Source organism: Cheilinus undulatus, linkage group 11, assembly GCF_018320785.1.
Source record: "Cheilinus undulatus linkage group 11, ASM1832078v1, whole genome shotgun sequence".
NCBI classification, from domain to species: Eukaryota; Metazoa; Chordata; class Actinopteri; order Labriformes; family Labridae; genus Cheilinus; species Cheilinus undulatus.
The window spans coordinates 11,056,502-11,071,328 of NC_054875.1; the positions used below are offsets into that span (position 1 = coordinate 11,056,502).

General features: G+C 37.7%; 2 protein-coding genes across 3 annotated transcripts in view; both read right to left on the reverse strand.

Moving 5' to 3' along the window:
• Window positions 1–647: 647 nt before the first annotated feature.
• Window positions 648–6,090, reverse strand: zgc:158296 (uncharacterized protein LOC791212 homolog). The gene is made up of 4 exons (XM_041800465.1): window positions 5,969–6,090; window positions 1,381–1,646; window positions 1,073–1,260; window positions 648–831 (listed from the first exon to the last, which is right to left on the reverse strand). The coding sequence occupies exons 2-4, from the start codon at window positions 1,639–1,641 to the stop codon at window positions 648–650; spliced, it is 633 nt and encodes a 210-aa protein (XP_041656399.1). The 5' UTR covers window positions 1,642–1,646; window positions 5,969–6,090.
• Window positions 6,091–7,919: 1,829 nt separating this feature from the next.
• arhgap4b (Rho GTPase activating protein 4b) overlaps window positions 7,920–14,827 on the reverse strand; it is an 80,872-nt gene continuing 73,964 nt past the window's right edge. For both annotated transcript variants that reach the window (XM_041799014.1, XM_041799013.1), the window contains exons 23-24: window positions 14,154–14,256; window positions 7,920–13,163 (exon numbers count right to left, since the gene is read on the reverse strand). In XM_041799014.1, the coding sequence (XP_041654948.1) occupies window positions 12,960–13,163; window positions 14,154–14,256 (307 nt within the window). In that variant the 3' untranslated portion in view covers window positions 7,920–12,959. The remainder of the gene's footprint in view (window positions 13,164–14,153; window positions 14,257–14,827) is intronic.

Genomic DNA, 14,827 nt, shown 5'->3' on the forward strand with positions numbered 1-14,827 from the left:
CCTTCATTAATTTCATCACTGTTTTTACTGTAATTATTGTAAGGGGGTGAGGAACATTTGAGGGTGGCTTCAGCTCCCCACAAATGGCCTAACAACATCCCTGAGGTGAATCTTGAATATGTGGGCATTTCACGTCTTGATTCAAATCACTGGAAAAAAAGGTGTTTTTTCTTGATTTTAATTTTTTATAGGACCGTACGTAAACTTTGATCATAATTTCCAAATTTTTTCTTTTTTTTTTTTTTACATTTTGTAGCCCTTAATTGTTCTATTTTGTCTCATTATATTTGGCTTTACAGAGGGGTTTGTCATCAGTGAAACAGTAAAAACTTTTAGCCATCGAATAATGACACAAAAGCAAGCATTAAAAGCTGATGAATTAATTTTATTGACAGTTAAACACTGTTACAGAGAGGTTTATCTGAATTCTGTATATTTATAACCACAATACTAATATTAATAATATTATTATTATTAATAATAATAATAATAATAATAATAATAATAATAATAATAATAATAGGAAAATGCATTAACATCACAAGCTTGCAGAGTAACAACATATATAAAAATAAAAATAAAAAAATATCATGCAAATGAAGTTCTCACTCATTCACTCACTCACCCACTCACACAATATTACTCATTCAAACAGCCTCTTTGTCTCTGACTGGATACCAGTCTCTTCTCGTCAGTAAAATTGTAATTTGGCTGCAGCAGAGAGCGATCGATGTACAAAAGGGAGAGATGAAAACATTCACAGAACACAAACACAAGGAGCGAAGGCATGGGATGAAGGTGTTGCTCAGCTGTATGCAAGGAACCAAAAACCTGCAGAGAGAGAAAAGGTCATCTTTTTAATATTACGCTGATTTGGAGCCCCCTGGTGGATATAACTGTGCTTTTTCTTAATATATAAATCTGATTTGATCTACTTTAATCTAGTCAAGCTGAATCCATAAATTCACATCAAATTTTCCATATATAATGACTGACTGGTCTTACTGTGTCTGACTCTGGGGTCTCTATATGTGTGGACCCATAAGGGAGCTTTATTATCACTCCAGCATACCAGACATGTAGACAGGCGAGAATAGCCAGAAATACACCACAGAGGAGTGCAAAGGGCACGGCCAACAGCAGAGAGAGGCAGCGGTAAGTCCAGATACGAGTCTTCTCAAAGCCGGCCACACTAATTAACCAGAACAGCTCTATGCTCTGAGTGGTGGTGGGCTCCACCAGCACATCACTGACATCCACCTGCAGACAAAGAACCAGCCAAGCCATGTGACATCAGCTTTTTAAAAGATTAAAAACATACATGTAGACTTTTCTGAAGTGCTAATAGTGCCAACAGAAGAAGAAAATGGTAAGAAGAACCTTTAGGTGCTTGTTGATGCCATAAGGGTCTCTGTTGACAGGCTGGGTGGGTGAAGGTACAGGTGTAGGTGTAGGTGTTGGTGTGGGCGTGGTGGCGGCTGTGGGAGGAGTTGGAGGTTTTGGCCCTGGGGTGGAGGCTTTGGATGCAAACTCTGGAGGAGGTGGAGGGATCTTTAATTGATCATCTCCTCCTGTATTTTCCTCTTCACTGTCATCATCGATCTTACACTCCACCAAACAGTCATCACTCACCATCATCATCCTCACTGAGGAGAGAGGAGCATATAAATGCAGAAAAGATTAATGCAAACATTAAATATACTGTGATAGCTGAATGCTTTTATACTCTTCTGACTTTGTGTGTCACCATGAACACACTCTTCTAACGTAAACCAGCACACACACACTTGAAAACCCTCCTGCAGCAGATCTCAGGCATGTTGAGTGTAACAGCGAGCTGAGCGCTGGAACTACCACCTGTTCTTTAGCCCCCAAGCAGAAACCAGACCAAAATCTGTAAATAGCAGCTGAGTATTTTTAAAGACCCACTTTTAAAATTAAACACATACGGTATCGTCCCTCTGTGTCTGCTCTGAGCTAACTTCAAATCAAACAGTTATTCCAGTATAAACAATTTAATAATAAAAGGCTTTATATTCACTTTCATGACATGCATGCATGGAGTACATGCTACAGGGCTGGACAATAACATATAAATACTATATATGAATAACATCTTGGAAATTTCTTGCAGAACGATTGTCTACTGTACACTCAGTTCTGGGTAATTTTTGCTTAAAATGATCAAAACCTGAAGTCCCACAAATTGTTTAAATTGTACTAAAATATTGGTAATATTTCTACATATTGAGGTTATGCATTTTTTTATAAATACCAAAATGATAAAATGTCTATTATTTTGGTATTTTCAGGTATCAAAAAGAACACACTTAAAAATCTTTGGTCATATTTTTGAGCAGGAGAGAGGGAGAGAGCTTTCTAGATTGCACAAATACTGTATAATACTGTATACTGGCAACATTTGGAAAAGTGGGTGGATCGAAGAGAGGAGAAAGGGTTTCCCATGCTACTCTCCACTCCCTAAAAGTTGCCATGTCCATCCGTTTTCTTCTTCTAATCTGAGGCCAGGCTAGAGTGGCAACAGACTATGCAAGACAATCCAGACATCCCTCTCCCCAGTAGGACCCTAAAACTTTGCACTGATGATAAATGATTTTGATATTTAAAAAGTTAAAAAGATAAGTTTAAAGGCTCACAATCTGAGAAAAGTAAATCTATTAGTTCAAAAAGGTCAAAACATGAAATTGAAATTGAAAAATAATGTTTTTTAATGGCAAATTTATTAGAAAAAGTTAAATTCATGAGTTTCAAAGGTTAAAATCTGAAATAAAATTTGTAATCATGAAATTAAAAGTCAAAATATGTTTCCAAATTTAAAATTGTGAGTCTAAAAGGTCAAACCATGAGGTTATGATGTCAAAGTTTGGAGTTTAGAATATGAAGTGAAATACAAAATAATTGGTTAAAAAGGTCAAAATATCAGTTAAAAATTAGAATTATGAATCCTAAAGCTCAAAATATTATATGAGAAGTCAAAATTATGAGTTGAAATGCTCAAAGTATGAAATTAAAATTCAAAATCCTAAGTCTCAGTCCTAATTGTGAGATGATTAATTGAAAATATGAACTTAAAACACAAATTAATTTCTTTTCCCACATTCCTGACTTCTTATCTAAATATTTTTACTCCTTACTTTTTCAGATTTTGTGACATAACAAGGATATTTTAAATCATCAAGGATAAAATCACATTTTTATACTTGAGAAAATCTGCAGCCCTCTTTCTGATGGGCCAGTTTTAACAGAAATATGAGATCATCTTGCTGGCTGGATTTTACTGTTCCACGGGCTGGATTTGGCCCCCGGGCCTTCAGTTTGACACCTGTGGCATAGGGCCTCACAAGCCACTAAGGGGCTCCAAAACGGAATATTCAACTTCATCTGAGGAGACTTGAAATTGCACATCTGTATCCCTTATATCCTTGGTTCCCAACCACCAGAGATCTTGGGGGGGGCGGGGGGGGGGGGGGGGCTTTGCCTGCTCTGAGGCTGCCAAAAATAGGTTTGCAAATATTGACTAAAACCATGATAAAGCAGTTATAAAGTAGTTTATACAAAGGTCTTTTGTTAAGAAAAGTATGCATGGACCTTTTTTTAGGGTTTTATCAGTGGAACAATTAAAATCTATGTTGATTTTTGGCAGCAATGTGTCACTTTTTTTTTCTCTCTTGGGTCCTAGGGGGGCTCCCCTTTTCTGAGGAGCGTGTAGGGGGGGGGCTCCAAGGAAAAATGGTTGGGAAACACTGCCTTATATGTTTAAAAATAAATGTCAGAATAAAATAAATGCCATGATAAACTCAGGTTGTTGTTGTGCAGATGTCAGCAATGTCTCAGATATTTGCCACTTAACATAACTTGAAGATTACTTAAGATCAGTTCATTAAGTTTATAGTGTTGGGCCTAAAATAAACAACACTAGTTATTTATTAAGTGGCTAGTAGCCATTAGGCCTATTGTTGATTATTTTGGACTGTTGTGGAAGTGGCCTCCCTCTTTGCCACATTTAATAGAATATTTATTGTGACAATACAGTTTGCTTGTTTGAATAATCCTGCCTCCATTCTTACAGCTAAGTTAAATTTTGGATGTAGTATTTTGTTTTATTCAAAAGAACCATAATATCACTAACTGAAGTAAGTGTAATGTAAACTACGTTATACATATGACTGTTAGCTATGCCCACAGAAAAAGTGTAGGTTAACAGCGTAAATGATTTTATATTAGAAGTTATCATGACTGCAGTCTGTTATGCTCTTGAAGTGTAATAGATTGTGGCAAGTTTGTGGATTATTCTCTCCATCATAGTTTAGCAAACTAGGGGCCCACAAACAGCATCTGGCACAGGGCCCCGACAAAGCTTAAAAACGGCCCTGCTCAAAGAAAAGAAATTGATAAAATGATAATTCCCCATCTCCTTACATCATGCCACTGTCCAACATCATGCCACATTGAATCACATCACATGATCCCTGTCCACTTTGCATCTGTTATACATTTAATTCTCTGGCCTGTGAATATCTGTTTAAAAATATAAAATTCTCTTGTTTTGATTAAGTTTTGAACATGCTTTTGTCTCTGTGCAGACACAAGTCAGAGCGTAACATTTCAAACAGAGACATGAATCTTATGCATCCATAACAACTGCCCTTACTTTGCAAAACAAGCCAACAAGTTCTGTTGAACGAGGGAAGTGAAAAGATGTAAGATGTTGCATGCAATTAGAACACACAGTCAGACTTAACCTTTATGATGACCTTTATATAGATGGTAAACAAACACACTATATGGACGAGAATATTTGGCACATCTGTTAATCATTGAATTCAGGTGTTTCAATCAGAGCTGTTGCCCCAGGTGTATAAAATCAAACACCTAGCCATGCAGTCTCCATCTGTGACACGAAATGGGTTGTTGTGAAGAGCTCAGTGACTTCAAGCCCGTTAAAGTGATGGATGTCATCTGTGCAATAAGGTGGTTGGTAAAGATATTCCACTGTCATCAAGTGGAAGCGTTTAGGAACAACATGAAAAATCAGAGAGTTGTGTCAATGACTGCGGTGTATAAAGCCACCAACACTCTGCTGATTCCACAGCTAACAGTTCTGAACTTCCCCTGGCACAAAAGCACAAAAACTGCGCAGCTGGAGCTTCACAGCTGCGTGCAAGCCATACGACACCAAGTCCAATGCCAAGTGTTAGATAGAGTGGTGTAAAGCACGCCAACACTGGACTGTGGAGCGGTGGAAATGTGTTCTGTGAAATGATTAATCATACTTCTCTGTTTGGCAGTCAGATAGGTGAGTCTGGGTTTGGTGGATGCCGGGAGAACGTTACCTGCCTGACTGCTCTGTGCCAGCTGTGAAGTTTGGACATTTTGGACAATGCTATGCTTCCAACTTTGTGGCAACAGTTTGGGGAAGACCATTTTCTATTTAAACATGACTATACCTCTGTGTCCAAAGCAAGGACTGTAAAGACAATGTAGAAGAACTTGACTGGCATGCTCAGAGTCCTGACCTAAACCCCATCGATCACCTTTGGGATGACCTGGAATGGAGATTGTGATCAGTGCCTGACATCATAAATGCTCCATAAAATTTCCACAGAAACACTCCAAAATCTTCTGGAAAGTCTTCTGAGAAGAGTGCAGGCTGTTATAGCTGCAAAAGGGGGCCCACTCCATATTAATGTACATACTTAATGTCTCTGTAGGTGTAACGGTCAGGTCAGGCCAAATATTCGTCTATATAGTTCCTATAAAACTATCTTTTCACTGATCATCAACATAAAGATGTCTTACCCTTTATCTCATTTTAAAATATATGAATATATCTATACATTTAATGAATTGCCCAGCCCTAGGTCTAGCTCATATCCTCATTAGCATTGTTTGTAGCTGATATACTGTAAGTATAAAAGTAGAAATGATAAGAAAATTCCTGGCTTACCTTATGTAAAGGTGCTGTCTTAATCTTGTGTCAGAAAAAGCGACCCTGTCAAAGAAGAGCTTATCCAAAATGTGAATGAGATCAATTCAACCTGTTAATCACTTCGTCCCACAGGGCTTTTCTGAGCTCACACTGACACCTTTAGTGTTTGACAAGGACTTAGAGCAGCACAAGTGCTAATGTGGCACAGTGCCTGTTATTCCTTGTGTGTATATGCATGTGGTTATGTGGTTGTGTGGTTGTGTGTTGAGTGTCTGTGGGAAGGGGTTATTTTAGGCGTAGGAAGGGAAGGGCCTAAAAGATCACATTACAGCACTGGGGAGCAGTAGTGGCACAGAAACGGAGACAATGAAACACACATGGATACACATGCACACACATGCACGTGCAGTGAGTGCACTGTAAATAATGATGAATCAGAAATAATCAGAAGCAGATCTGATTTTTCACTCAGCTTTAAGAGGTTTTCACAGGCCACATGGGAGGGTGACTGGAGGAGATCCAGAAATGAAAAGATATTACAAAGAAATATAAAACACTCAAATAACTGCAGGATATTTTTCTGTTTATAAGTGACACTTTAGAAATGTCGATTTATAAAACAGTCCAAACTTGACCTTGAGATCCTGCTGGATTTTCAGCAGCCAACTTTATCCTGCTAAATTCAACCTTAGGGACTTTCCCCAAGCAAGGATGAGGAACCTTTGAAGGAACCTGCTGGTTTCCAACTAAGGGACTGTGAAGGATCTAAATTAAGTTTTGGGGACATTTGGGGTGCATAGATGGCCTAGCGGTCTAATGTGCTACCCATGTACGCGGCCAGCCTGGGTTCAAATACAGCCTGTGGTCCTTTGCCGCATGTCTCTCCCCACTCTTGTCTCATTGCTGATTCTATCCACTGTCCTCCTCTGTCCGATAAAGGCACTAAAAAGCCCCAAAATATATCTTAAAAAAAAGTTTGGGGGACATTTTTCCCCTCTAAAATAAACTCTTTGGGTGGGTGGTCCATTCCATAACAAAAACTTTGCAGAGGCTGCAGAGTCACTTTTTCTAAACTGACTAATTGATGGTTTCTCCAACCAACAATAAAAACTGTTACCAAATGTGCTTTTACTTTGCAAAATCAATGGATTAGCCAGATTCCATGTCGTTCATCTGACAGATCCTTGTGCAGAGAACGATCAGGCCAGTCAGTGTCATTTGAGGTCAATGAGGCGATAGCTATGGGAGCTGTTCAGCTGTACTGCAAGTTAGTGCTGCAAAATTATTGCAGTTGCAATCTTGATTGCAATGCCAGGCTGTGCAATTACATAATTGCATAGATGACTGCAATGATTTTTGTACTAGTCGTACTTGAAAAATGTACAAAAATGCCTGCAGAAAGACTTTTGAGTTTGCAATAGTGCACTTTGTAGAATTAACTTTATTTTCAAAAAGGAAAGACCTACTTTTAAAAAATATTATTTTGAAAGCAGTACTATAAAAATGTGTTTTTTTTTAACGCTACTTAATATTTGATAAATGTTTCTCTGCATTTTCTCATGATACTTTAATACTAAAATAATTGGAATCGCATATTATACCAAAATTGTGCAGCAGCACTGCAAATCTGTAAACAATGGCTGCTGGGGAAGATGGGAATGCAGCTATAGTTAAGGCTGCACACAATAAGTCATCTAAATGGTAAAACTCAGCTCCCTCTTAGTAGGCACAAGAATTATGAGTTTAACTATTTAGAAACATATTTTAGCATTTCAGGCCTACAATCAAGGACCAACACTCCACCTAAACTGTGTAGCTGCTGTATCTGTTCTTATACTGCCTTGCTGCCACAATGCTCTTTACTCTGATGTGAACAACAGCTAACTGATAGCACTATATACTATAGACCCATACCTGGATTAATGTCAGTTGTGTAGTTTAAATACACGGACAACCCTTTAATCATTCATCACTTTATCATCTTTATTTATTCATGTTTTAACCACATATACAGTTGGACACAGTAAATTTAGTGACATCATCAAACAGTGATCCAGAATAACATGGTGTTAAATCATTGAAGCAGAATTAACATAAAAACAAAGATTCAACCCCCATGATGCCAATACTGAAACACGACAGAGGGGAGATGCCTCATGTAGAAACATTTCAAATGCTTTTGGAGTCAAAGAACTCAAACACCTCACTGCAAAAAATCCTCAACACACATCTGAATGAGAACTGTGCATAATGTTAGATAAAGTCAGGGGGCTCAAATATATGAATGAGAGAGACAAGAGTTTTGATCGTGGCTCCAAAATATCGCCATTGCATTCACAGTTTAAAGCAGAGGAGGTCACCGAGTCCTCTCTGAAATGGGGGCCGTTTTGGCTCTTGAGGCTAGGGCACAGTTTCCAGTTGAAGAGTCAGTAAAACCAAAGCCCTGAGTGAGAAACTCTTACCTATTCCTTCGAAACCAAACCTGAGCTAGCTCTCGTCTCTAACTCTGCTAAAGCCCTGAGTTTTGGCCTGCGCATGGGGGCCAAGTGTCACATATGAAGGGGAATGTGTTGTTCATCTTTATGAGTGTACAGTATGTGTGTAAATGTGTATGTGCTAATACTGCATGCCATTATAAAGTATTAACCTCACTATTTTGTCACATCTGACTCAAAATTTGCAATATTTAATAAAACAGAAATAACTAGGAAATAAACATTCATATGAATAAACATAAAATAAAAAAAGTTTTAAGAATCACGTTAGAAATAACAGAAAAAGTCAGTTCATTGTAATAAATCATTATTTATGCATTCATTAGTTCATTTTATTTCATAATGTCACTTGCTACCGAGCCCAACCAAAACTATATCATTTAACCAGCCAGCTCCTGTTAGCTTGGGCAAAAATAATGTAAAATATGCCTCAACTATCTAGCTGCCACTGTAAATAAAAATATAATACAGACAAAGTAACTAGCTAAAGTATAAACAGAACAGAAAGCTGCCTGATTTGCCTCAACCAGCAAGGGTTGTGATTGTTCTCTGAAGTGTCTGTAAAGCAAAGGAATACATGTTTTTTTAAGTAGATCAACAACAGAAGGCTATTATTGACCACCAGGTCACTCTTAGGTAAAGAAAAATGGCCGAATATAAGAGATACGCTTAAATAGCCACAGAAATAAAACAATTATCTCTGTCTGGGGGTGTTGTGGGTACAGATGCATGTATCAGCACCAAGTCTAAACACTCACTTTCATTAAACATTGCTAACATTATACTTGAAAACATCTCACAGCATGATGTTAACTCCATTACATGAGCAGATAAGCTAAATAGGAGCCATGTCTGCAGCTTGGTGATCTCTGAATATAAGTGAGGATTGCTTAAGTAGAGCAGGTTGCAAACTATGCACTGCTAAACTGTTGAGAAGAGGGGTAAAGAAATATAAGTGGGCCCCATTACCCAATAATTTTATAGTAGTAAGTGGACAAAGTAATTGCTCAGGAATAAGGTGGCAATTAACTTGTAATAAGCTGTCATTTTATCAAGTAATATCTGGGAAATCTGGTAATATCAAGGAAGTATTTACCTCGTAATAATGTATTAATCATTAAGTAATTAAGTAACATTGTGGCAATTCTCTGCCTACCTTAAAACAACTTGAAAGTTACTCAGGAAGGATTCACCTTAATGTACTAGGCCAAAATAAACTGCCCAGGAGTTATCAAGCAACTGATATAGAAAATTATCATCTTATTTCTTGCAATTTGTTCGGCAAAATTCCAGCTAATTACCAGAGAATTGCCAAACTATTACGAGAGTTAGGTTAGGGTTATAGGGTTAAGGTACAGTATTATGCACAGCCTGTGTGTAACACTGCTTGCCTCTGGCTAATTCCTTGTCAGATTTTGAAGATACTACAGAGCTCAAAGACTCCAGAGCATTGCGAAAATATTATGAGTGTTAGATTAAAGGTTAGGATTAGGGTAAAATAACACCTAATTACTGAAGAATTGAGAATAAGAACATGATTGAGAGATACCTTCTAACTAGATAAATACTCCTTTAGTATCACTAAATTATTACTTGGTAAAAATTCTATCTTATTACTAGATAATTACTGCCTTATCCTTGAGAAATTGCTAGATAAATCTGACTTATAACCATAAATTACTACGTAATTAGGGCCCACTAAAATAAGTGTTAATATAACATGTAATTAAAATAAAACATACTTTCATAATAATCTGAAGAACTTTATTAGTATTATTAAGTATTCATAACTGTACTTGGTATCAGTGAGTACTCATATGCAAGCACTTGTACTTGGTCAGACAAAAAAGTGGTACAGGTGCATCCCTATCTATGGGCGTGCCTGTTAAATGTGCTAAATCCACTCAAGAAAAAAATGCACATCTCTCAACTGTCAAATATTCTTTAAATTCTCACATCCAGGGAAAATGCACTTGGGGAATGAAGGCAAAGCTAGCCAGCAAAACGGCACTGTTATTTAGCATGAGAACAGAAGATGCTGAAGTGGTCCATGCTTGTTCGTCAATAATGCACTAGGGAGGTGGGTTTATGCCAAACAACCCCAGTGCACAATTGGGCTCCCTATTTGGCACTAATTAAAAAAAAAAGAATGTAAAGGTGAAGAAAATTTTTACAAATAATTTAAATTCATAATCAGTCAACACATTTTTTAGTTGTTTCATGATTGTAGCTACTTTTTTTCCTAGCATTAGAGAAGATGGGGTAAGATGTCACAAAGTAATCTGTTAGAGTACTCAGATTATGCTTTTGTTCTAACAGTGATACAACAAGTTAGTTTTGCAATTAAAGTAAAATGTTATTAGTTCTCCTTCTAATGAAGTATCCCATTGCAGAAAAACTGACCTATTTCTCTTTCCCCTTTATCACAAAGAAGAAGAACAGAAGAGAATAAAGAAAATCCCCAAAGCTGGCATAAAGCTGTGTCAATGCTGTCTAAGAGAGTACGGTGACAGGGAAGATGGCATTTCTCTGTTGAATTACCCCTTTCCTATTTTTTGGGGGACAAAAGGGATGCCATGATAGGGAAATACATGTTTAAAAGCTCCTGTTGTATTGTTTCCATTAAAACTGCTGTACTGCACAGCTGTTTCAATGAGGCTTGCAGTATTACGCACAGTCTGCGTGTAATCCAGTTGGCCTCTGGCCAGTTCTTTGTCAGTTTGTGAAGATAAACAAGAACTATAAAGGTATTTCAATGTTATTAGGCTACACAGCCTGGCTATGGGCCATAAATTAGACTGCAGAATGATGCTTCAGTTGACATATTCAAAGGCAGATGTACAGTTGACTATGCGCTGACATGTGGAACTAGTAGAGTACTTACAGGGATACATTTTCAGGAGACAGAATAAGAACTCTAACAGGATACTATTCTCTGGATGTCTGCTATAAATGCCTTAAAGAAAAGTTACTTTTCCCAGTATTTAACATGGTAATGTACCTATTAACATTTAAATATAATGCTACCTAACACTGTTAGAGAACACTTTCTAATTTTGCTCCACACGGACTCCATATTCATGAACTGTAATGATTAAGCTTGCTTTTCACCAGGTAGTTTGGCAGAATGAGCAGCCAAGTCAGGCTAAAAAATATCACAGTTTTGCAACCTCATTATAAATAAAACCTTCTGGAGGACATTGTCAGGTCTGCAATTTAAATACAGTCCAGATACACTGAAGTTTGGATGAGGCAGGTGGTGTTGTGTTGACATTTTTACTACGTTAAAATTAACTTTATACTCTGGAAGTGTTCCCTTATGCTGTGATTATCTGCCACTGTGCTGGGTAGTGGCATTTGCAATTGTTTGTCTGCTGAAGCGTGGATTCCCCTCCTTTGTTTTGCTACAGCATGTTTACTTTATAAAAAATAACTCTGACATTTTTGTTGCATAAGCTAACAAGGGCTAACTGACTAATCTGGTAGCAGCTGTTGAGCTTGCTCACTGGTGGCATGATATGAAATAAAATGTGAAGAAGCAACAAAGGTCTGCACACCAGGAAGCCAGCACGCTCAAGTCTAAGGAAGAGCATGTTGGCTTGAAATGTCACTTATGGTTGCTTAATGAATCCGTAAATGGGAGATCCCTGGTGTGAAGACCTTTTATGCTTCTTTATGATTGTTCGGTTTGGATCCAGCACCCACTTAGGATGTGCGTATCTTATTTTGATTTTCTACTCTGAAATAAAATGTATCCTGAATAAAAAAGACAGTTGAGAAGGGAATTTTGACATAAAAAAACATTAAGAATAAAATCTAAATAGATTCCAACAAAAATCAGCAACAAATGATGTTTTAAAAAATCAGAATAAATGGGATTTAGGCAGTTTCACCTAACAAGGGTTATTTATTATATTTGTATTATTTTACCTACTTTGGGCAATTTATGAGTTTTGGTCATCATTTCACAATTTTTTACCGGACACTTTGGGTAGTCACATAAACAGTTCATGTAATTCTCTTCAAACATAATGCAGAGCTTAAACCTATCAAGTATTTCAAGTGAAGAAATGTGAAAGTAAGGATGTAAAAAGGCACTCAGGCCCTAGATGAGTTCTCTCTTAAACCTAACACTGTAAGGGTGAGCTAATCTCAGATCTGCCACTAAGGGGCAGTGTCAGTCTTTTGTTGGTGATGCTGTATGGCAACCACTTAAAAAAGTCAGTCTGGTGGTATCACTGCTGATGTCACATCCCTGATTCTCCCAAAATTGCAAAAAGCTTTGAAAACAAAATCAGACCCAAACATAAAAAGACCAAAACCAGCTGAAAAACAGACACACTGGACATACAGTAACACGGCACCGAGACTAGTGGCACTATGAGATGGCAGAGACGCAAATATTTTACACCTGTCAAAAAATAATGATTCAAGATTTTCACCAAATGTAGCATCAGCATCAGCATAATAATCATTTTTAAACAATAATAATTCCAGTCATCCTCTCCTTTCTTTCAGTCCACCGGCCTGAAAAGGGCCCGACCTCTGAGGCCAAACCCGACTTTTTTGGCACTGGGGCCGGCTTGAGGCAGAGAGGAAGCCGTGGAGGCAGAAGAGGGAGCGGGAGCTGCAGGGGGGGCGAGGGCCGACTGCTGCACAGGAGGCTGGCGAGACAGAAGCTCCTTGAAGACAGAGTTCATCTGACGGCTGATCATCTCCTGAGAGCGCGGGAGGAGGAGAAGCAAAGAGCAACGGAGAGAATCAGAGACATGGCAGGGGATAAAAATGAAGCCGTGGTGACTCTCATTTACTGAATCTTGACCTTTAAAACATCTCCCACCGATCACTGAACCTGCTCTGTTCCAGTGAAAATCTGAACTTTGTTCAAGTTCATCCTCGGGGTATTGAGGAGACCAAGAGAAGTGCCTCTGGCAAGAATTGTACTCTTACTTCTTTATTATGGATTTATCTTAAACTATGACAGGAATTACAATATGAAAGGTGCTTGGAAAATACAGAACTTTACTTTTTCACAGGCTGCAGTTCATTTGAAATGTTTGTGCACAAGACTGAAGCAGTTAATTCACATTCATAATATACCCACTTACATTTCCTATACGGGGGTCTTTACACACAAAATACAAACATGTAGAGCCTCCACTCACGTTTTCAAGGTCATAGAGATTAAAGCACATCATTATTTTGCATTAAAATAACTCGGCAGAGAGTAAACCTGACTCATTTTAATTGCAAACAAAGTTAGAACCTGTGAATTTGCTATGCTGTAACACCATTCAAAAACTGGATTTCTTGCATTAAAATAAAATCCTAAATTTGCATGTACTCAGAGGCCTTCATTAGACCCAGAAAGTGCCTGAATTACCATAATTTACTTTTTTTCATTTTGAAAGACAGTAAGTGAAACTGATTACACATCCTTGTGCCTTTCAACAACTTCTTAATATTTCTAGATGTTAAAATGTTCCATATTTAGATACTTTTTTGATAATATGTGCTTGGAAATGACATAACATCCTTGTATACTTTGTTACAGTCATTCCTTGTGTGATATTTTATAAAACAAAAAACAAAAAACTTTTATCAATTTTATTTTATCAAGTGAAAAGTTCTAAAGATGAGCTGAGGGGCTCAGAGGTGATGTTTGCCTGAGTCGCTTTTATTTTGCAACATTGTGATGAATCACTGACCTTGTCGACGGTTGTTCTGTCTGGCTGACCAAACGAAGGTCTGTCCGTGGGCCTAAAGCCAGCCTGTCTCACAGTGTCCAAAGTGTGTCTTCGCTCCTGAGACCTAAATGACAAAATAAACAGAAGTAAGGTGAGAGTCGTAACTGATCACTGTAAGAGCAGGAGATGAGGGGACTGTAAAAAAGGGAAATGTCTGATATCACAAGGTGCAGATGATTTTTTACTTGTCCACTGAGATGTCTGCAAGCTTTTTAGACTGAACTGAGGAGCATTGGTGGACTTAATTTAAATTGCAGGTGAATGCTGCAGTGGCTTAATTAAGATTTTCTGAAAGGTTCAATTAAATGTGACAATTGAAATACAAAAAAATAATGCACTTATTATGCAAACACAGCCCTAATTACAAAAAAATTACATTCTGAAATATGCAGGCGTGCATGTGCCAAATGATTTATTCAGTCCTAGGATCCCTTGTTAATGTAAGAGCATTTGTACTTTTTAAGAGCTCAAGTCAAGTTGCTTTTTTATCTGTCTGGTTGGCAACACAATTGATGATTTTCAAATCTAGAATGATTTTAAAAACATGGGTGACTGCAGACATATGGACATTTACAAATGATTTTTCATCTTTAGATCCCCTGAGCTCACACACACAATCGGACCACTGAGACCCC

Excerpts from the sequence above, each read along its gene's own strand:
- zgc:158296 (XM_041800465.1), bottom strand. The coding sequence starts at position 1,641 with ATGATGATGGTGAGTGATGACTGTTTGGTGGAGTGTAAGATCGATGAT. Across the intron at positions 1,261-1,380 it reads GCATCAACAAGCACCTAAAG|GTGGATGTCAGTGATGTGCT; the intron begins GTTCTTCTTACC and ends CTTTGTCTGCAG. Across the intron at positions 832-1,072 it reads CTCGCCTGTCTACATGTCTG|GTTTTTGGTTCCTTGCATAC; the intron begins GTATGCTGGAGT and ends CTCTCTCTGCAG.